This window comes from Triturus cristatus, chromosome 4_1 (assembly GCF_964204655.1).
Source record: "Triturus cristatus chromosome 4_1, aTriCri1.1, whole genome shotgun sequence".
Lineage (NCBI taxonomy): Eukaryota > Metazoa > Chordata > Amphibia > Caudata > Salamandridae > Triturus > Triturus cristatus.
The window spans coordinates 781,818,097-781,841,834 of NC_140585.1; the positions used below are offsets into that span (position 1 = coordinate 781,818,097).

The 23,738-nt window shown below is 45.5% G+C and overlaps 1 protein-coding gene across 2 annotated transcripts in view; it reads left to right on the forward strand.

Annotated features, from left to right (window-relative positions):
• The window catches only part of MON2 (MON2 regulator of endosome-to-Golgi trafficking), a 1,036,128-nt gene that overhangs the window by 271,587 nt on the left and 740,803 nt on the right, over window positions 1–23,738 (forward strand). For both annotated transcript variants that reach the window (XM_085653355.1, XM_085653354.1), the window contains exon 9: window positions 9,296–9,420. In XM_085653355.1, coding sequence (XP_085509481.1) covers window positions 9,296–9,420 — 125 coding nt within the window. The remainder of the gene's footprint in view (window positions 1–9,295; window positions 9,421–23,738) is intronic.

Genomic DNA, 23,738 nt, shown 5'->3' on the forward strand with positions numbered 1-23,738 from the left:
TCTAGAGGCCCTAGGCCTTTTCCCTTTCCTGTTCGTGGTACTTATACCACTATTTTAGTATATGGTTTGAGTGGCTACCAGGGCCCATCCATATAAAGTGCAACTTCTGTATATTATAACGTTGTCTTGTTTAACGATTTGTGCTCCTGTGCTCATAAAGAGTCTAGGGGATACTTTGAGAAATAAATACATATATATTTTGAATATATATCTGTGTGGTGTCCTTTCATTGGTATAAAGGGGGGTTGCAATTGGTAAAACAGCCTGCTTAACACGCTTTAACGAGTTTAGCCTCAAAGACTGCTTAGCCTACGCTACCACTAGGGCAGCTAGTCCAAAAAGGTTGACTTACAACCACACCATAAGGGTTGCTTGGCATGGTACAAGGTGGTCACTTTAACTAGTGAACATCATATATCAGGCCAACTTCTCACATTGGTGAGCAGCGGTTGGATTTGAGCTTGCTGTGTTTTACCATTGTAATCTCTTGGTTACCAATTGAAAGATCACATAGGTACCTGTAGGTACATATAAAACAAGATAGATATACTTAAGTTCTACTGAACTTAGTTGTTGTAGAGCAAAGGGAGTAGCACACCCTGACTACAACTACTAGATAGGTTTAGTAGGAAAACCCAAGTGTAGGTAGATTGCAACACATCCACCCACACTTAAGAGCAATGGCTGGGGCAGAGGGGTCCAATGTACCTATCTCTGTTGAGAGTGACCCCCAGAGGGCACCATCCATCTTTGCTACCCTAAACCAAAATGAGCTCAGGCAGTTGGCAAATATCAGGGGCCTTAAACAGCCCAAGAACCCTACCTCTGCTGAACTCAGGGAGCTTTTACAAGCTGATGAAGATAAGAAAGCTCTCAAGAAAGCCTCCCAGTTAGGCCCCTTAGGGACTGGAACAGGAGGCCCCCCTTCTGAAGATGCTACTGAGGTACCCCTTTCCAATAGTCACCCCTTAGATGAGAATCATACTACAGAGGATGAGAGTGATAAGGGTACTGATACAGAAGGTAGTGGGGATGAAGGGAGAACTAGCCCAGTGCCAAGTGTTATACGTGTCCCAGCTAACCTAAGGCTATTGGGGACTGACAATGGGATCATCCCATTGGATCTCCCCAGTGGACTTAACCAGGGGCTTGGGAGGCAAAGGAATCACTCAGGTGAACCTAATGCTTCTCATGCCTCTAGAGGCTCTCAAGATCACTCCAGGAGAAGGATGACCACCCCTCAGAGGAGGGAGCATGAGGCCAGAATGAAGGAAGCTCAGCTGAGAATCAGGAGACAGGAGCTAGAAGTAGCTCTGATGGAAGAGAAACTGAGTAAGGCTAGGCAACCTAGAGAGAGTGGGTCTATACCCACTGGTGGCAGCATTGTCCCGAGGGACAAAGATAGGGTCTTTGATAATAGGAACCTGTCCAGGGTTGTGCCCCCCTACAAAAGTGGGGATGATATCCACAAGTGGATGACTGCTCTTGAGAGAGCCTGCAAAGTGCAGCAGGTTCCTGAGGACCAGTGGGCAGCAATCTTATGGCTCTCCTTTGAAGGTAGAGGCAGAGATAGACTCCTCACTGTTAGAGAGGAGGATGTCAGAAACTACAGAGCCCTGAAGAGTGTCCTGGTTGATGGGTTAGGCTTAACCACTGAACAGTACAGGTTAATGTTCAGAGATACCCAGAAGACACAGACTCAGGACTGGTCTGAATATATTGAATGTGCCACTAAGGCTTTGGAGGGTTGGTTGCTGGGAAGTAAGGTTTCTGATTATACAGGATTGTACAATTTGATGATGAGAGAACAGATTTTAAATAACTGTCAAAACCAGCAACTGCATCAACACTTGGTTGACTCGGATCTGACCTCTCCCCAAGAATTGGGAAAGAAGGCAGACAAGTGGGTCAGAACCAGGGTTAAGCAAAAGAACCAGAACCAGGGCCAAGGGGGTGATCAGAAGAAAACAGACCAAAAGGGTAATGACCATAAATCCAAAGACCAGAAGTCTTCAACAGGGCCCCAAACTAGTACTAATAAGGGTGGGTCCCAACAATCTTAAGGAAAGAAGAAAGAAGGTCCAAAGAAACCCTGGTGCAAATCTTGCAAGAATACAACTCAATGGACTAGTGATTGTAAGAAGGGTGGAGCCCCCAACACTGTTGCCCCTAAGGCACCTGCTCCCAGTAGTACTGTTAGCAGTGTTGGTCCCCAGACAAAGGGTGTAGTGGGAATCACTATGGGAACTGAAGGAGATTCTGACTTAGACAGAACCCTTACACAGGCAGTCTTGATCTGTGATGGGGACATGGATTTGTCCCTGACTGTGAGCCCCAGTAATCTGGGCAAGTACAGACAGACTCCATTGATAAATACAAAAGTGGCTAAAGCCTACAGGGACACATGTGCCAGTGTCACTATGGTGACACCAGGCTTTGTGGATCCTGGACAGTACATACCAGGTGAGAATTACCTGGTGACCAATGCCAGCAATACCACTACTTCTCATAGTGTGGCTATTGTTACCTTCTCATGGGGAGGGGTAACTGGCCTCAAAAGGGTTGTGGTTAGTGCAGACCTCCCAGTAGAATGTTTGTTGGGCAATGACCTAGAGAGTTCTCTATGGTCAGAAGTGGAGTACAGGACACATGCAGAGATGTTAGGTATATCACCACATGTCCTTGCTGTGACCAGGTCACAGGCCAAAAAGTGCCTTACTGAACCTCAGGTCTTGGATCCTGGAACAATGGACCAAGCACCTACCAAGAAGAAGAACAGGAGGGTTAAGGCTGTGCCTTCCCCCCTGCCTCCAAGTGATGAATAGCCTTCCCAGGAAGATGATCTAGAGAACCCTGAAGGAACTGTCCCTGAAGAGCTTGAACCTGATCAGGTTGAGTTTCTGGGGACAGGGGGACCTTCCATGGCTGACTTGGGGTAGGCTCAGTTAACCTGTCCATCTCTTGAACCCCTCAGACAGCTGGCTGCTGCTGAGGCTGCTGGGAATGCTCAAGGTACCCATAAAGTGTATTGGGATGATGGGCTCCTTTATTCAGAGGCTAGAGACCCAAAACCTGGTGCAACCAGGAGGTTGGTTATACCTCTGCAATTTAGGGGCTTCCTTCTTACCTTGGCCCATGATATTCCTTTAGCAGGACACTTAGGCCAGAACAAGACTTGGGACAGGCTTGTCCCTCACTTTCACTGGCCTCACATGAATGAAGATACCAAGGAGTTTTGTCGCTCCTGTGTAACCTGCCAAGCCAGTGGCAAATCAGGTGGCACAACAAAGGCCCCCCTAATACCACTACCTGTGGTGGGGTCCCCTTTGAAAGAGTGGGAATAGATATAGTGGGTCCCATGGATCCTCCCACTGCATCTGGGCACAGATTTATACTGGTGGTAGTGGATCATGCCACCAGGTATCCAGAGGCAATTCCCCTTAGGACCACTACAGCTCCTGTTGTGGCCAGGGCCCTGCTGGGAGTATTCTCCAGAGTGGGGTTTCCTAAGGAGGTGATTTCTGACAGAGGTACCAACTTCATGTCAGGACAGCTATGTGGAAGGAATGTGGTGTCAACTACAAGTTCACCACTCCTTATCACCCACAATGCAATGGGCTTGTTGAGAGATTCAACAAGACCCTAAAGGGTATGATCAAAGGATTACCTGAAAAGCTCAGGCGAAGATGGGACATCCTTCTACCCTGCCTTCTGTTTGCTTACAGAGAGGTCCCACAAAAAGGAGTTGGCTACAGCCCCTTTGAATTGATGTTTGGGCACCCTGTGAGAGGCCCACTGTGTTTAGTGAAGGAAGGATGGGAGTTACCTCTCAAAAAGCCTAAACAAGACATAGTGGACTATGTACTTGGTCTCCGCTCCAGGATGGCTGAGTATATGGAGAAGGCATCCAAAAACCTTGAGGCAAGCCAGGCCTTACAGAAAGCTTGGCATGACCAAAAGGCTGTCTTGGTTGAGTTTCAGCCAGGACAGAAGGTATGGGTGTTGGAGCCAGTGGCCCCAGCAGCACTCCAAGACAAATGGTCTGGACCCCATACAATCCTGGAAAAGAAGGGAGAGGTTACCTACTTGGTGGACCTAGGAACTCCCAGGAGTCCCCACAGGGTACTGCATGTTAACAGGTTAAAAGCATATGTTGACAGGGCAGACATGGGCTTGCTCATGGCTACAGATGGGGGACAGGAGGAAGAGAGTGACCCTCTCCCAGACCTGTTGTCTCAGAACCCTGAGGATGGTTCAGTTGAAGGAGTGACCCTTGGAGGCAACCTCACTGACCATCAGCAGATTGAATGTAGACAGGTTCTCCAATCATTTCAACATATGTTCTCACTGATACCTAGTCAAACTGACTGGTGTACCCATGTGGTGGACACTGGTGACAGTCTGCCTGTGAAGAACAAACTTTACAGACAACCTGACCATGTCAGGGACTGTATAAAGGCTGAGGTACACAAAATGCTGGAACTGGGTGTCATTGAACCTTCAGAGAACCCCAGGGCTAGCCCAGTGGTTCTGGTCCCCAAACCTCACACCAAAGATGGCAAGAGAGAGATGAGGTTCTGTGTGGATTACAGAGGACTCAATGCTGTCACTAGGACAGATGCACATCCTATTCCAAGGGCAGATGAGCTCATAGACAAACTAGCTTCTGCTAAGTTTTTGAGCACATTTGACTTGACAGCTGGCTATTGGCAAATCAGATTAGCTGAGGAGTCTAAGGCCAAAACAGCATTCTCAACCCCAGGTGGGCATTATCAATTTTTGGTGATGCCCTTTGGTCTGAAGAATGCACCTGCCACCTTCCAAAGGTTGGTGAATCAAGTCCTTACTGGGTTGGATGACTTTTGTGCAGCATATCTTGATGACATTGCTGTCTTTAGCTCCACCTGGGAGGATCACCTGATCCACCTGAAGAAGGTACTTGAGGCTCTGCAAAAGGCAGGCCTCACTATCAAGGCTACTTAAGTGCCAGATAGGGCAGAGTAAGGTTGTGTATTTGGGCCACCTTGTAGGTGGAGGCCAAGTTCAACCACTGGAGAGTAAGATACAATCCATCAAGGACTGGTCTCCTCCAACCACCCAGACTCAAGTTCGAGCTTTCTTGGGCTTGACTGGGTACTACAGGAAGTTTGTTAAGAACTATGGGTCCATTGTGACTCCTCTTAATGATCTGACATCCAAGAAGATGCCCAAAAAGGTTCAGTGGACAGTAAGCTGTCAAAAGGCATTTGATGACCTGAAGAAGGCCATGTGCTCTGCACCTATCCTGAAAAGTCCTGACTACTCCAAAGAGTTTATTGTCCAAACAGATGCTTCTGAGTTGGGTGTGGGAGCTGTGCTGTCACAACTTAATGTAGATGGTCAAGACCAACCCATTGCTTTTATTAGCAGAAGGTTGACCCCCAGAGAGAAGAATTGGTCAGCTATTGAGAGGGAGGCCTTTGCTGTGGTGTGGGCCCTGAAGAAGCTGAGGCCATACTTGTTTGGCACTCACTTCAAGATTCAGACCGACCATAAGCCCCTCTTGTGGCTAAATCAGATGAAGGGTGAAAACCCCAAACTGCTTAGGTGGTCCATTTCCCTACAGGGGATGGACTTTACAGTGGCGCACCGGCCAGGTACAGACCATGGGAATGCAGATGGTCTCTCCAGGTACTTCCACTTAGGACATGAAGACGAGACTGGTCAAGGCTAGTTTAATGTCCCTGCGTTTGGGGGGGGGGGTTTGTGTAGGAGAGTAGGGTCTGCTATCCTATGGTCACCCCAAATTTTTGCTTTTTGCTTCACTGGTTTTTGACATATTGAGGCTGTGGGCCTGCTAATCAGACCCCCAGCCTGCTGTTCTCTCTAACTAAATTGACACTATGCACCCTAGGTGCATAACCAATTGGAATTGGATCACCCTGTGAGCCCCTGTACCAGTGTACACTAGGTACCCAGGGCATTGGTGCATCTAAGGCCTACCAGGGGCTGAAGCATGTATTGTGCCACCCCTGGCCTGGCCTAACAAATTTGACACAACTGGCTGATCACTCAGCTGGGGTAAGTTGGTGTAACCACCTCTTACTTAGGTGTAGTATACCTATACCTAACCTTAAATGGGACACATGTTAACCTATAAGTCACTCCTATGGCAGGCCTTAACAATCCTGAAGGCAGAGTGCTTGGTTCCATGTGAGATGGTGCTCTGGCATGAGCTGAGCCTGTCTGCAGTGGTCGGAACAACTTCCTTCTACCGTTTCCAGATATCGTCATACCATATACTCTTAAGTGCATTATGAACCTCGCGGTTAAATGCTATCTTTGGTTTGGCTTTATCAAAACATGTCGAGTAAGGTGTCATACGAATTGGAATACTAACCCCTCGCCAATTCTGGCGACGGGGTTAGCATTCCACCCTTCTAGAGGGACACGACATGTACAGTGCCTGAAACCCGGGTAAAATCAGACATAGCCTCAGCTCCACAAAATGGATGCTGCCACCACAGACACAAGTCTGCCCTCCTGCTGCTGGGAGTCCTTCCAGCTTGGGAGACGTGGACAAAGGGTTTCCTGCCAGGGGAGGTGCGAGCACCACCCCAGACAGGATTTTGTGTATTGGTCAGGTAGGGCTTGAAAGGAATCAGACATGCCTGAGGCTCACAAGAAGCCTCGGTGCATATGCCAGTTCAAACCGGTCCTGGGGCACACCAGCCCCGGACCTGGGGCGAGCTGGACAAAGGATTGGGGGTGTAACCACCCCCCTTCCTGGTCCCACCCTTAGGGAGGGACCTAGCAGGTAGTCCGGCCCCTAGAATCCGCTTAAAGGTAGGAGCTGTGTCCTAAGACTTCAGACATCCTGGAATCAACTTACTACAAAGAAGAAGACGGGAACTTCGACGCTCTGCTGCACAGAGGACTGAAGGAAATCTCCCCTATGGTCAGGGAGTGACCATCTTGCTAACGCAAGCACCAACCAGCTATCCAACGTCTGCTTTGCCGCCGCCTCCCGCCGGAGCCCGAGCCCAGAGCCCGACAAGACCTGGACCTCCAGACCTCTCACAGCCCGATCCACAGTCCCTGCAAAGAAGGAACCCGTGGAGGCACCGAGACACGTGGAGCCAGCCATCTTGGAAGACCGACGACAAGCTGCAAGCACAACGACAGAGGCTCCCTCCAAGTTGTGCTTTGGGTCCTGAGAAGCCCAACCACCGAGCAGCATCTGCACCAAAGGTGAGCCCTCCAGCATCTCCATGATCTGCGTGGGGCCCCTCTGCACTTTGCATCTCGGCGCGCCTGCCCGGTCCCTGGCCCGTTGGCTAGTGGCCATTTTGGCGACCTATTTTGAAATCAACGACGCTGGTCTGGTTGCTCCAGACTGGCCCTAGCTGCCCTCCAGAAGAGCAGCCCCTCTGACCTTGCTGGTCAGAACAATCAGCTTTCCTCTCTTTCCACGACTCCTGCCTTTGCCAAGGCTTGTTTGCTTCTTTCGAGTCGCCGACACCGCCGACAGCGAGAGCCTGCGTGGGACAGCTCGTGACTCGACTCCTGGACGTCGTCGACCTCCAGGGACCACGTGGCTGCGGAGACAAGCTACACCTAACCACCTGTTTGCACCCGACATCGCCTGGTACCTACCTGGTGCCACGCCGGTCACTGGCTAGATTCTGTGAACACTGTCCCCTCTGCTTTCAGGTCTTCTACAACTCCGATCCACTCTTGGATCCACCGCATCTCTTCTGGACCGACCGCCTGCAGCATCTTTGTCATCAGGCTCCATTGAATCGATAGAAGAAACCCGACGCACTTCGAGACCTATGCACCCGCTTCCTGTGGGTGAGGTAAAGCTGGCACTCCGGTGCCCAAGTGTAGAGAAACATCTCTAGTGTCTGTGTTTTGAATCTTAAGATCGTAGTCCATCCAGAAGACCCTTTCTGCACTAACTTTTAAACTTTTACGCACCCATTGAAAACCTATGGGAGCTCGCGTGTAACTTTCCTCACTGCACACGCGACCCGTGGACCTCCTGGTCACTAACTGAAGTTAGCTCCTTGTAGGCCCAGCGATTCTAGAGGCCCTAGGCCTTTTCCCTTTCCTGTTCGTGGTACTTATACCACTATTTTAGTATATGGTTTGAGTGGCCACCAGGGCCCATCCATATAAAGTGCAACTTCTGTATATTATAACGTTGTCTTGTTTAACGATTTGTGCTCCTGTGTTCATAAAGAGTCTAGGGGATACTTTGAGAAATAAATACATATATATTTTGAATATATATCTGTGTGGTGTCCTTTCATTGGTATAAAGGGGGGTTGCAATTGGTAAAACAGCCTGCTTAACACGCTTTAACGAGTTTAGCCTCAAAGACTGCTTAGCCTACGCTACCACTAGGGCAGCTAGTCCAAAAAGGTTGACTTACAACCACACCATAAGGGTTGCTTGGCATGGTACAAGGTGGTCACTTTAACTAGTGAACATCATATACCATGCCAACTTCTCACAGTGTAGAACAGTAGTCTAAGCACTATTAAATGTATATTTTGTCGATAAATCATTTATCACTCTATTTAAAGGCACACTTTTGTGTGAGTCACTGTCAGCAGCGATATCCCACTCACTGCAAACTATGTGCCTGTTAGCTCTGTTGAATAAACTGGATTAAATGATAAGAGGATCAAGTTTATGCATTTTCCTCACTCTTTTGGGGGGGGGGGGGGGGGTGGTGATGGAATAGTCAGCATTTTTTCTTTATGAGCATTGGAAAAAAGGTGAAGTATTGAAATCAAGATGTGCGCATGTGTGCTGCATGTGCTTGGGGGATTTTAAATTAATCCCTAATGCCCAATCTGCTGTTTGTTCCTAGTGTTTTCCAGCAACACAAAACGTGAGAGAAGTGTTGTGAATATATGCCAAATGGCGCTGCGCCGCTGAAAAAAATCCAGTGATGCAAAATCCAAGTCCAGTGTTCAAGCAAGGCATATGGCAAACCTCTCCTTGCCACTCAAAACACCAGTTTCCCAGTAATTGGTCTTTTTTCATTTTCAGACCATTGTAACTTGGATATTTAACTCTGCCATTCTCAGTATGACTCAGTCTTTAGTGAACATCTAATGCTGAGAACACAGTGTCTCATTCAGTTGAAGTCATTTGTTCACCATGTTTGATTAACTTAGCTCATTTACTTGAGGCCTAGTAACCTGCCCCTCAATGTCATGAAGAAACTTTGAAGTGTGGTGATTTTCAAGAGCAAAGCTAAAGGCTGCTACATTTAAAAAAAATCTTTTTTCTTCCCTTTTAGGTAACAGAGTGTGAGATCTTTCTGTCGCTGCTAGTAAAATTTCTTGATGCAGATAAACCCCAGTGGTTGAGAGCTGTGGCAGTTGAATCAATACACCGACTTTGTGTACAGCCACAGCTACTGAGGTAGGATGACTATTATAACTTTTATTTAAAAGAAGATACTAAGGAGATTTAAAAAAATGTTCTAGAGTTGTAAAGCCACGTTTTTTACTCAAAGGATTTTGAACATAGGGCCAAATGTACTATTTACTGGTTGCAAAATAAAGGCAACCCTTCCCTTTTGCTAATGCCATCTGAGAGGTGTCGTAAAATAACAATTTTTCAAATAAAGGCCCTTTCAAAGAATTAGAGTTCTGCACATGGTCTCATTGATGTTTACCATAAAGAGACTGAAACGCCAATAACTTACACACATCAACCTATAAAAATGAAACTATTTCTGTTATAATTGTTTATACTCTTTGTCTCATAGATTATGTTGTAAGGCTGAGAGATTAGTGTATATTGTATTTATGTGACTCAATATGTATTCTTTTGTTGTGTAAATAGTACAATGTATATATACAAGGTTTGTCTGTTACCATATAATTAAATTATCAATTTGCCATACCTAAGCACAGAATACTTTCTATATATGTCCTCAATAAATTATCTATGTACACTATATTAATCGAACGATTCATTTTGATTGGATCCTCTATGACCAATCTCTAAATTGTATAAGCTTTTCATTGAAAATAATTCCTTCAGAAGTCTTATTTACACTGTGTTAAAGCTAAGCATTTTCTGTTCCTCACCTCTCTTGCTTCAGGTTCCATTAGTTCTGTCATCAGTGCCACCCCTGGCCCCAGAGACACCAGTACTGGATTTTGCTCCAACTCTGATTATGGAACTGGCATATCATGCTATTCAATCAATGAGACATAACCTCTTCCTCAGATTGAGGATTACTCCCCTCTCCCCCCTTGCCTCAGTGATAGTATTTCAGAAGAATTGGAAGCCCTCTTTAAGTCTGTTTATGATGGTCTTCATGGCTTTGTGCATGTTCCCTACAATGAAGATGATAATGAGATGGGTCACCTGCTTGTCCCTCACTAAGCTGATGCTGCCGTGTATCTTGGCCTTCAAAAGGCCTTTTGCTTTGACATTTAGAGTAAAGTGCCTCTTTTCCAGTGGTAGTAAGCAATGCTGTGTCTGGTGTGTGTGTGTGTGTGTGTGTGTGTGTGTGTGTGTGTGTTAGGCATATACTTGCCAACAATGGAAAATAACGCTGACATTTTGCTGCCTGTACTGTCAACTTTAGAGCCCTTGCTGCTATGTTATGAAGCTCTGACTGAGTCTGTTATGGCACACTGGTTCAGGAAATACTCAACCCTGCCAGTGAGTCCCACATTGCATGATGGCATAGGTGATGCAACCTTCCTGATGCTGCGCTTCACTCTGTAGAGCCTTATTGTTCAGACTCTCACGATCAAAGTCAATCTAAATTCTTTCCCCTGACAGAGAGTCAAAGAAAAGAGAAACTGTGGGCAAAATAGTCTTCACTTAGGATGATCTTGTACTCTGATCATTAAATGCTGTGTGTGTCTTTGGTTGCGACACTCACACCTTTGGGGTGCAGTGAGTGAGATTTTGCCCTCTCTCAAAGATTTTCAGTTCTTCAATTTGGATGAGCAAGGTAGTGCTGAATATATTTTGTATCCTACCTGCAGTATATGGATTGTGTTACCCAGGTTATGGGCATCCGTGTTGAGATTCAACTTCATGCGTGAATGCCTGCTACTGAATATTAGAGGAATGTTTAACTTCACTCATAGGCATGCCCTTTAATAGGGCAAAGCTGTTTGTTGAGACATACAATTTGATGCGAGAACAGATTAAGAATTGCAGGGCCACAACTCGTTCTTGGTGCTGTTTTCCCTCTCTTGCCAATTCCACCAATAATATTTGAAGTTTCAAGATTTTCAAGGGGCCTTACCTGTCTCTAGAGGCAACCCTCACAGCCTGTCCATCAGTCAGTCTAGCCCTTTTCTGACTGCAGTGGTGACAGAGTACAAGACCATGACCAGATGCTGCAGTCTTCCTCTTCGCCTAGCATCGCTGCCACCAAGTCTCTTTTGTTTCCCCTCCAACTGCAATTTGATACCAGTAGGGGGGGCAGGGTTCCATTGCATTCCAACTGGCATTAAATTATTTCAGACTAATTTTTCTTTTTTGGGGGGGGGAGAGTTTTATATAGCGCATACTAGACCCGAAGGTATCAGAACACTTTACATAAGCACCAGTTTCGTTGCAGACCGACGCATTAATTTTTGTTAGGCACAGGAAGATAAAGTGCTTTGCCCAGAATCACAGGATGTTGAGCATCCCTGCTGAGACTCAAACCCAGTTCCTCAACTCCGAGGTTGACCACTCTGGCTGTTTGAGTCCTTCAGATTGTTCAGCTTGGTTCAACCCTCCATTTTTTGGTCATTCCTTCCCATGTTCTTCCAGTTTTTACCTACACCATAGCAAATAATGTTGATATTCTTTCAAGAGGTGTGCTGATGTTGCTAGTCAAGGAGGAAATAAAATTGATGCCAAAAGTAAAGAGGGGTTTGGGCCGCTACCTCTGATTCTCTTTTTCCTAAATCAGGACAAAGGGTTGAGGCCGATTGTAGACCACAGGCTCTTGAGTATTGTCCTATAAATTGAGAAGTTCTAAGTGATAACAGTAGCCCAGGTCTTTTTAGCATGAGACACTAAGGACTGGGTGGTGTCCTTGGACTTCTAGGATGCATATTATCATGTACAGATTCTATAAACCCTCAAGAAGTATCTCAGCTTTGCTGTGTGATCAGAACATTTCCTTGAACCCAAAGGGTGTTTACAAAGGTCATGTTGGTGGTTGGGGCCTATCTTCATCGGTTGAGATACATGTTCCATACATCAAGTACTTTGTTGTTCTTGCCTCATCTAGACTCGGAACATTTATAAGTGATGTGTAATAGCTGCCCTCCATAGGGTTCGCTGTCAGGGAGCTCATGATCCCCCTTCTTGATGTGTGCTCCCTTCAAGTTTCTTAACTCTGGAGAAAATCAATATTATTGTCATTACTTCTGTATATTGCATCAGGATGTGTAACAGGCACCGGCCTGCCTCAGTGTGAGGGAGAGGCTGCTAGTAGTGCCTACATTTGTGGTACTGGTAAGTAGGTTACTTGAATGCTCTATCATGCTAAACAGTAGATGTGACTGTGATTTTCATGGCTGGTTTTGTGGCACTGCCATTGCCACTGTTTTTGAATATGAAGCTCTCCGCTGTAAGCTGAGAGGATGGGTCTAGGAACATCATGGTGCGAATGTTCAGCATCTCCCAAGGTCTCTCCTTGTGAGAGGAGGTAGGACCAAGTGTGATGTGAGTGAAAATACCAGAGGCCTCTTTACCAATTGAGGAACACAGTTGGTTACTTTGTGAGTAGCTGTAGGCTTTTTGGTCTGAACTCAGGTTAGCGATTGATTCATGTAGGAAGGGAGAGATTGTGTTGAGTTGTTCTTGGTGCTACAGAGGGACACTTCATATGATATTATGCGCATTGCTTGATGTATAGGTCAGAACATAGGCTTTTCCTTGCAGATACATGAAGTTCCGGTACAACCTTATGTAATCTTCTTTCATGAATTCTTGTGTTCTTAGATACCCTTATTTCTGGTGTTTTATTGATCTAGTTTTGGTTTTTATTGAAACATACCTCGGGTTTTGGTTAGTCTTATGTCTGATCCCGACAATCTCTTTATTTAACTTTTATTGAAAGTTAAACAGTATACTGCTGTCAAATAGTTACAGATGGGAGTACATTATTCCGCGTAGTATATCAAAACTGCAGTGTAGAGCTTTTTTTTTTTTTTTACAGCTTTTATTGATTTTTACATAAGCACCGAGCAAGTGCAAAGAATCAGAATGAAACATATCCAAAAGACCCCGTCGGCCGTTTACTTATGTAGTAATTTGCAGGGTTCAAGAGGCGAGCAGGGGACTCTCTTGTAATCAGCAATCAATCAAGAGTACTGCAGTGCCTGAGTATAGGTTATGAGTTGTGTGCAGTAATCACACTCATAACAGGCTTTCCCCCGGCAGCATAATATAACTGCACCCATTCCACCACCCCCCCATCCCTCTTCGTCACGCATCCCCTTGGTTCCCTATCATCACACCTCAATGAACTCGCAGAAAAAGAACCTGTAGTATATTTTTATTATGTAAAAAATGTATTCAGTGGGCTCTAGATCGCGGTTAACTCTCCGGTTTTGGGCGGATAACCTGGTATTGGGGAGTTGACAGATCTTGAGTCCTACAATCTCTCTCCACATGTCTGGTGGGATGAGGGTACTCGCACTGAAAAGGTGGTCTCATCTTCAGCATCCTCATCTTTCATAAATGCAGTGTACAGTTATTATCATAAAGCCCTCTCTATTTTCTCTTCCATGGTGTCAGTCTATTGTGGTTGGTTGCTGAAAAATATGGAACAGAGCAATAAATTCCATCCTCATTGTTAGACAGTGCAGATAGATTCATTATCAGTCTTACAGCCATATACGGTGGGATACATCTGATAACTTTTTTCTGATGGGTACTTTTAACTGTAGATTCCTCACTTTTTAAATATTCCTCAAACATCACACTGGATCTGAAAATTCCTGTGTGACGGTAGGTGGCGTTGTGCGTATCCATGCCGACATTGTTACGCTTTGGAAGCGACGTGCAAAGCAGCATATAAGTACCACCCAAGCGCGCTTTTGTCAGTTACTTTCTTTCTGTGCCACAAAACACAAATACAGAGCTACCCCTTGTCTGTTCATACAACTAATTCCTCCAAATTAACTTTTCATACCCTTGTGCAAAAGACAATGTCACTCCCTAAAACCACAGGATGCAAACCTTGTAGGGACTTTCGCAAGCATAGGTCTGTGACAGATCGCCACCAGATTTATCTATGGTGCTTGGGGATATGTGGGACGGCAAGGCCTCTAGTGACTGTCTTGATGAGTCCAAAGGCCGTCCAGGACTGTTAGGCAAAACTGAATGTCATCAAATACTGAAGACTCCACGCCTTGACCAGTCAAAAGGGAAGGTCACTTTTTTGCTCCCAAATTCATTTCAGCAGGAGTTCTTTGTCATGGTCGAAGTCTATCACGTAATTCAAAAAAGAGCACCAAAAGTCCAAGCACGACTCTTCCCCTTTCTGCCACCCTCGAACTCTTGTGAAGGCGTGAGTGTGTAGACGTGCCTCTTGGTCTCTCTTCCGAACCCAATTTTATCTGGAGCTGATTCTGACTTTCGTCTAGGGGCAACCTGAGCTTCCAGGTCCTTCTCAGATGCTCTTTCTCTTTGGCACGCTGTCAGATCCTTCTTATGCTCCTTTATGCCCCAAACAACCGTGAGGACCTCCGACTGGGACTCTGTCAGCAGGTCATCCCCTGACCATTGACACCGCTAGATGATGACTATGGCTATGGCCACACCCTGAACCCACTGGGCACTCTTTTGGCAACCCATTGAACTCTTGACACTTTGCCCTTACCTCAAGGAAGGGCCTAGATCATTCACTATGTTTTCTGGACGGACTCTAATAATGATCGCTCTGATGAAGAATTTGTTTGCTCAATGATACACTAAAGATAACTGGTATGAGAGCTCCAAGATGCTAATGGACTGTGTACTTCACAAGAATCTGGGCCAGTCTCGCTGACCCTAGCCAGTTACTGAGGAAAGGGTCTCCTTTGCAGTAGTGATGCAAAGAGAAACTGAGCGTTTTGACCTCCAATTACCTATCGGTTTTGCCATCAGTTTTCCCCCATCCATGGCTATGGCTGTGGCTTTCAATACTGCGTGCACCCACCTGTGCAGGCAGCCAAGCAGACCCAGTAGGCACAGTATCAGAGGGATCTCTCCAACTAGGTCCAGCTTTTGGAAACGATTGCAAAAGTAGTTGTAGCCGCTGGACCACTATTGGGTCAACAACAGATCCTTCTCCCTGCCCCACCCAGAGCCTACTGTGGTGACCGGTACATCGCTTCTGGGTTGGGATGGCCATCTGAGAGAGGTGGCAATCAGAGACATCTGGTCTCTGGCTGGTGCACCACTTCACATCAATCTCCTGGAGTTGTGGGCCATTTGTTTGACTGTGCTGTCATCCATCAAACAGAGCCTAGTGCAGGTGCTCATGAACCCTGTGTCAGGAGGCACTATTCTTCTGGAAGGAACATCAGGATTTTTCAGGTGGCATACCACCTGCCAGGTTTTAAGAATGCCACAGTGGACTATTTCAAACACTGACACCCAGCAGATCATGAATGTTAGCTACACCTGAAGGTGGCGCAAGGTCTCATCCACAAATCGGAGAACGATGGCCCAAATGCTTTGCCACCAGCAGGAACGCACAATGTCGGCATTTTTGTGCTTTTGAGTTCCCAAGTGGGACTTAGGGTTCCTGCATGCCACCTCTCCTCCCCCAAGTTCTGTAGATGATCAAGAACGACCAGGCCAAAGTCATCCTAGTGGCATTGGATTGGGCAAGGTGCGTGTGGTACCCCGAACTCCTGAGAACAAGCATCTATTCTTAAATCAGGCTTTTGCTTCGGGAAGGACATTCTGCTGCAGCAGCAAGGCAGGATCCTGCACCCGGTCCTAAGCAATCATCATTTCAATGCTTGGAGATTGAGCAGCAACAGGTGACTTTAATTGGACCTTCCTCCTTAAGTAGTTGATGTAATTCTGCCAGCCAGGGTTTTTTTTCCACATAATCAATATACTTCTGCTGTTGGAGCAAGTTCAACAGTTGCATCCTGTTCGGGTTTTTTTTTAATGATCTTCTACCTGCCTGCATGGGCTGTTATATCCTTCAAGTTACACAACCAAGAAACAGAAGAAGGTGGAACGAGGACAAGGCCTTTTTTTTTCTGTCCCATGTTTTTCAGTGGTAATCCATCTTTCATGCAGAAGGGACCAATACTTTGCTTGAGTCATCCCTGGCCTCTCCACTTATTATAAAGATTAGGTCTCTTCATACAATAGAATTTGTTCTCTCTTAGATATCATGTTTTCCAGTTGGCGGGGCTTGTTGGACCAATATCTTCATGTCTAACAACATATAATATTGTCACATTGTTGTCAGGGGACTTTTACTAGGTTTTTTTCTCTAGTCACCTTGAGACCAATTAAATCTGAGAACCTCTCTGTGGTGTGGCACAACCTGTAGTTTCAGGGTAGTATTTATAGGTAACATCGAATGAGGGCCTGCATCTCAAGCTTGGCCCCTTGAAATCCGGTAGCTGTGAGCCAAATAGTAGAAAGTAAATAACCAAAGAAGCAAATATATTTAAGTATTTTGATACTAAAAAGTGGGCTTGTTTTGTCTTTGTTGATTGATAATTCAAATTCGAGTTCCTCTTGAAAATCATTATTGATCATTTGCTTTTGGAAAGGCAGCAATTATTATTCCTAATAATTTAAGCTGCAATTGTCTTCCTAGCATTATATTTTTATTAATAGCTAGTCTAGAAGCAGGTCAAATATAAGAATTTAGCAATGTTTGTCACCTGTAATAAGTATTTTTTCACCCATTCATCCGTTTCCTTTACCAGCTTCCACTTTCAATCGCTCACTCAATGTTAACCATTTGTAGCTGACTCCAAGTTCTGGTAACAAGCTTTTGGCTCTAGGAGCCAAGGTTATGTAAAATACATGCATTCTGCTTTACCTGACCTGCAGTTTTGCATTCATTGTCCTGATCCTACTCCTACCTCCTAGGTTTTCTAAGAGTTGATAATGGAATAGGTCCTTAGAAGTATTATTTAAACCCACAAACTTTCATTAATTTCTCCTACTTGATTAGTATAGGTAACATTACAGGTCACAATATTATTGCATATGGAAATGAGAGATCAGTTCACATTATTTATACAGACATTCTCATCAATGCTATTATTATGGTACATCTTGTTGTATCGATCAGTTCATACTCCTGCTATGTCCTGCCAGCTCAGTCGTTGGGGAGATACAGATCTGTCCTCTGTGTGAGTTCCATATTCCCCATTTCTTACCCCGTTTTTTGGGATAGCCTCTACCTTTAAAGACTTCCTTCTCTGCAATCATGCATTTATCCATGTCATTCGCCCATCCCCTCTCTGTCGGCGTTTTGCGTGCACCCCATCACATGGCAATATTGCGTTGGATTAGTGTGACTCCTAGTGTGACCTATTACTACTCTATGGTAGTGAGGTCTGTGGCATCCCATATGTTGAGAAGTCCCAACCTGGGTGAATTTCCTTTTCAATTGCGTTTTGCATCTTCTGTGTGGCGTTTTCCCAGAGTGGTGCGATATTTGGGCAGCCCCATATCGCATGATAAAATGTTGCTCCTCCGTACAATATCTAACACATTATGCGTTCTCCCTGCATCCTATTTTGGTCAATGTGGCCCCTGTAAGGTATGTTCTGTGTAATACTTTGAGTTGAATGAGGTGGAATTTTAGCGGTATGGCTGCCTAGCGCGGATTGCCACTCATCGTCTTCCAGCAACACAATCTCATATTGCCACCTTTCTCAGAGTCGTAGGAATGGGTCAGGAAGAATAATGCATAGTTTTTTGTAGGTCTTTGAGACCTCACCCTGTTTGGTTAGGGCTGTGATAAGTGCTTGGTGGATTTGCATGTATCGGAGCACTTCTTGGTGTGCCAAGTCGTACTCTTTTTGTAGGAGTATTTTCCCCATTTTCCATAGGTCACCTAATGTGGAGATGCCGATGGTGTTCTATTTGTCGAACCCTAACTGTTTGCCTAATGTACCTAGTTGCTGGGCTGTCCATAGTGGCGTAGCTTGGGTTATTTTCCAATGCCATACTAAGTGCTTTGTTTGTTTGGTGCCATATGTCAATTGTTAGGGCCGTGGGGCCAGTGTAGTGTCGTTTTTTTGGGTTTGGGGTATAGTGCCCCATTGTACCCTTCTTTCCCCAATAGGAGCCCATCCATTTGGTATGCAGGTTTAGTCTGCGAGTAGTAGACCCAGTGGCTAATGACCGCCAGTTGGGATTCCCAGTAATATAATCGTATATTGTGAAGTGCTATCCAACCATCGTACCAGCTGCTTGTTAGTTTGTGTGTGGCAATGCGTGGGGTTTTACCATCCCAAAGCAGCGTTCTGATTTAATTGTCTGTTTTCGAAATAGGTTTCGGGGACCTTGAATGGACAATTTTGTAAGATGTATGGGAAGTGTGGCAGATTTAACACAGCGCTGTGCGCCTCAATAGGGACAGCGGTAGTTCTCTCGAATTTCGCACATATAGGTTTTTTGATATTTTATTTGTATTCACCCTTATAACCTTTTAGTTTTTATGACAGCACTACTCCCCTTTTTGACAGAGGTGCGACAATGTATATTCATGCAAACAATTCACAAAGAAATGGATAAATCTGAGCATCCAGCACTTCAACTGATATGCATAGGTCTCCACGTCTTTCCAAGTTTTTTTGTTTAAATTTTTTTATTAGGGTTTTGCGTACAAATTAACACAATGCATGTCAACCATATTACATATGAATCAGTTTTGTGCATCAGCGTGACTTAACATTGCTTTTTTCCAGGGTGGTTACACTGGTTGCTTTGTCTCTGGGACTTGCTGTTATTACTAAATCCACATGTCTCCCACCAGTACGTTCCAGTAGATCGCCACGTCTTTCCAAGTTGAAGATATTCATTTCCAAGTATACCCCTACTCCCTCAAACGTACTTTCTATAGGCATACACCCAGCAGACAGTCCAGAGAAGCACTGTGCAATTGCACATTTCTTCATTAAGAATTTGTCCCTTTTTCTTCTCATTGAAAACATTTTTATCCGAAGAAAAGTACTGATGCTCCTTGAAAATACTGAAGTATATGGGAAACTTTCCATCCACATTGTGCACTTAAAGACAAAATTATGATTGCAAATAGGGTGGGAAAAGGCACTGGGATGTGTGTGATTTTGTGAGTTTTCCCATAATTCTAAAAACCACTCCTGCAGACACACCAGAAATGTGACTGTGAGTCATTCTAGCACCATAGCGATATTACATTGAATTTGCAGCTAGACAATTGCCCAAATTCCGTCTTTTGCAGTCATAAGTTATACTTACAAATTCAAAACTTTGAGTGTATTAGGACCATGTTCATTTAGAAGGCCTGTGATACTGATAGTAAAACCTACTAGTGGCTTTATGTTCGATGACCGCTCCTACAACTTGTTTTACCTTTTGGTATACATCAGAATGCCAGGTCAAGCCCATGACAGTTTTGTGTGCTCAGAGCCTCTTTCTTATTACTGCTATAGGTTGCAATGTATGTAGAGGCTAAATAAGTGCTGCTCCGGGACAGACATTCGGCTGAAAATAAGGCGTAGTAAACAAAAACCTCTGGAATACAGTATAGGGTCTTGTACACCTTTAGCAGGACATAACATAGCTAATAAGGACTTCATTAAATGGAATGAGGAGTGTGAACGGAGCAGTCAGTGAAGGATATCCTATTTTAGCATTCTAGTCTCTAGCTCATAGCACCATTGAATCACTTTAAAGAAGGCTTGGCAGTTGAAATTAAGTATACATCTCAACAAGGGTACTCTCATACCCTAAAGACAGCGAAACAGGAATGGTGGATCCTATGAAAAACCACTCACAGGCTGTTACTAGTCAATAGAGCTCCAGCATCTGGCCTCCTTTCAAATTCAGTTGTGTTTCCTAAACCAGGAGTAGCAGGTTGAAGAGAAACCACATTCAGAGGTAGAGACTACTGTGGTCACCTTGATGCACTTTTGAAGTGAAAGAATGATAAACCAGCCTCTAAAATCAGAGCTGCCACTGTTTCCGTCTTGATTTTCTCAGAGATAAGTGCGTCATATGAACCTGACATGATAGTAGGAAGTCCAGGCTTTGGTTTGAGTAATTGGATAAGAACCTGCCAGAGGCTGTATGGTTTCTTTTCTAAGAGCAGTAGCTCGAAATACGGTTATGTGAAGGAAAAGGCAGGTTTTGGGAATGGAGGGAGCGTTATTGATATATCCTTTAGTTGAGTGCAGTGGCTTGACAGAGCTAATGGTGTGTTCAAAGTGTTCAAAATTCTTTGTTTTGGTTCATTAAAACCATAACAATGTTACTTTTAAAAATATTCAAAACCAATTGATTTATCAAATAGGAGGCATAAATGTAAATAATGAATAGCATTGGCTTATGCTTGAGAAGGTCATTTGCCAGTGCTAACTATAAACACAGATAACAACATGCTACTAGGTGAACAAACTAGCCTCCTGTTCAAATTAATAAAAAGCTTAATAATAATCGATTTGAAAAGTGCAACTGTTCAACCAAATGAATAAAAAATTAATAATCGGGCAGCTAAAGTACAATAGTGCAAACATCATGCCCCCAAGTGTCCGCCATGCAACCATGTGGTTTATATTAGCCAAACACTACCTGTCATGTTAGAGTGAAATGGTTATCCAATCTTTTGTAACTAAATTGTATCCCAGGCTAGTGACAGGATAGCAGAGACTAATCCAGCTATATTCTCAGACTGTCACGACCCTGAACTTGTTTGTTCAATTTTTTTAAGTTGTACAAACTTTTCGCCAGTGCCAAAATGTTATCAGTTTGCTGTTAATTTGTGTGTGTGCTGGATTGAGGCTTTCAATTATCGCTGTTCGGCATATGTGTATGGCTGTGGCATTGAAACTCTTTGTTTAGCAAAGTAAAACATGGGTTGTATAAAGAGGGCCCTATGCAGATTAAGTGTATAAAATCCTTTCTCTCAGCGCCACAGATCCTTCATTTTATTGGTCCTTTATATTTTCAGGTCAGTTGGCATGCCACCACTGGTAGCTGGCCAGACCGGATGTCCATCAATTTTATTTCAATTTAAGCCAGAAGTGTAAGACTTAAGTATGAAGCAGGTTTTACATTTTAATAAAATGTGAGTACCATCCAAGCATGTGATCGACAATTAAATCTATCTTGTCATCCAAGTACGTGTGTGTCTTTGCTGCTTTATCACTTGTTTGAAGGTCGAGAAGGGCAAGTTCTTATTCCAGAGTTCAGTTAGATTTATATTTTTTCAGAGAGGTGTAGAGATATTTGTAAGAGTTGGAGTGTGGATCTTTGTCCAGTGCTGCCCATAATTAGATGTGCAGTAAACTTCATTGATCTGGCCTTGGTTTGTGCCAGCACCTTATTGTGGTATACATCCTCCTTAATGTTTGATGGGTAAGCCCGAATTCTAGTCAAACCTGCACCTCAGGGGGGGCTTCAGGGGAGGCCAAACATCTGCTTAAAAGCACTGACCTGCAGTCTGTCCAGATGGACTGCGTCCTGGCCACACTTGCATACTCCACGGTTGGTAGCAGTTTGAGCCCTATTATTGTAAGTAGTGGTTTAAAAGATGGACCATCCAACTTCTTTGCGAGTTTATGGAAAGCAAAGATTAGCGCATTCTCTTTTATTGGACATATGCTGTTTTTGCTCTGAGAAGTTTGCTTTATTGTCTGTGTATACTCCCAGGTATTTTTTTTGATAATGAACTTTATTAGTTTCAAGAGCAAATTACAAAGAAGCATTCTTGGCAGTAAAATCACACACAATGATTGAGGAGACCCAATGGACAGAAAAGGACATAGACCTGTAAGGTAGTTGCAGATAGACTAAGAAAAACACACAATCACCCACAAACAATCTTAGGTAACCAGCGTGTACACCCTCTAGGGCCTCAGGTTGAACCACTTGCCCCATACCTTCCCAAAAAGCTCGGGACATCCCTGCGCCTCAAAGAGGGCCTCCTCCTCTTGGGTACCGCACCAGTCCACTCCCCTTCGCCATTTCCGCCTAGTCGCCGGCTTGGCCTGGGACCAAAGCGCCGCTATGTCCCTTTTCCACACCGCCAACGCTGTGCCCAGGAAGCGCTTATCGGCCCGGGATCCGTCAAGACCATCAAACACCCCCAGGATCAGGCGCACCGGGTCGTGAGGGACCTCCCATCCCAGGGTCTGCGTGAGCTCCAGTTCCACCCCTGCCCAAAAGGGCTCCAGGACGGGGCATTGCCAGGTCATGTGATAGAAATCCGCAGGGGCGTGATTACAACGCACGCAAGAGGAAGAAGGCTGCAAACGGGCCCTGTAAAGGCGCGCTGGGGTAAGGTATGCCGCATGGAGATAATAGAGTTGGACCAGACGCAGCTTGAAGGAGGCTATCAGGGTCTTGGGAGCCATAAGGGCATCCCTCCAATCAGCGTCCTCTAGGGGACCCAGCCACCCCTCCCAGCAGGCGCGCAGCGAGTCTAGGGATGCAGGGCCATTGTTGACGAGGGAACGGTAGATGCGCGATACCCCTCCTCTGCCCAGGTTCCCCATCATCACTTGGGCCTCGAGGGGACTGAATTCCGGAAAGGCGTGCCTTAATTGTAAGTATTTATAAAACTGGGAGGAGTGGAGTGAGTAACGTTTTTGGAGATCCGCAAACGAACGGATGTGGTCCCCTACCCAAACGTCTCCGAGGTGCGAGATCCCGATGTGGTCCCAGCGACTGAAGCCTTGAAGGGATGAAATTTCCCTCAACCAGGTGCCACTCCACAGGGGCGTCTGCCAGGTAAGATTCCCCCCCAGCGTGTGTGACGTAGGGCCAAGCGCCATGCCACGCACACCGATCGGGTGAAGGGGGTGAGGGTTCGTGGTACGGGAGCCTCATACAGGTAGGCCTGGAGCTGCGGGAAGTCCAGTGACCTGAGTTCCACCCGATATGCCGGGTCAGACCAGCTGCCCGCAAACCAGTCGTGGATCACAAGGAGCCTTGTGGACAGGTAGTAGAGGTGGAGATTGGTAACCCCCATGCCCCCGCCGTAGGGAGGTATGCGACAGTGCGCCAGGGATAATCATGGCCGTCCGCTTCCCCCCAAGAGAGAGTACTGTCTAGTTCCTGGAACCAGCTCCCTGGGAGGTAAAGAGTAATGTTCTGCAAGATGTACAAAAAACGGGGTAGGACCATCATTTTGTAAAGGGCACTTCTGCCAAGGGGATTAAGGGGAAGGGATTGCCATTTCCGAAGGTCCGCTTTGGCTTTGGAGACCAGGGGTGCAACGTTCAGGAAGGAGAGCGACCCACACCCCTAAGTATTTGAACGATTGCTTGCGCAAGGGAATGGATGATTGCCAGTCGAAGCAAGCCCGGGATGTGTGCAAAGGGACCAGTGTGGATTTCGCTGGGTTGAGCCAGAGCCCAGAGACTCATTCGAAGGCCGAAAGGGTGGCCAGGCAACGTGGGCCTGAACTCTCAGGGTCCGCCAGGAAAAGAAGAACGTCATCAGCATATAAGGCGATCTTGTCAATCTGAGACGGATCCCAAGCCCAGCCACGGATACCGGGATCCTGACGGATGAGGGAAGCAAGT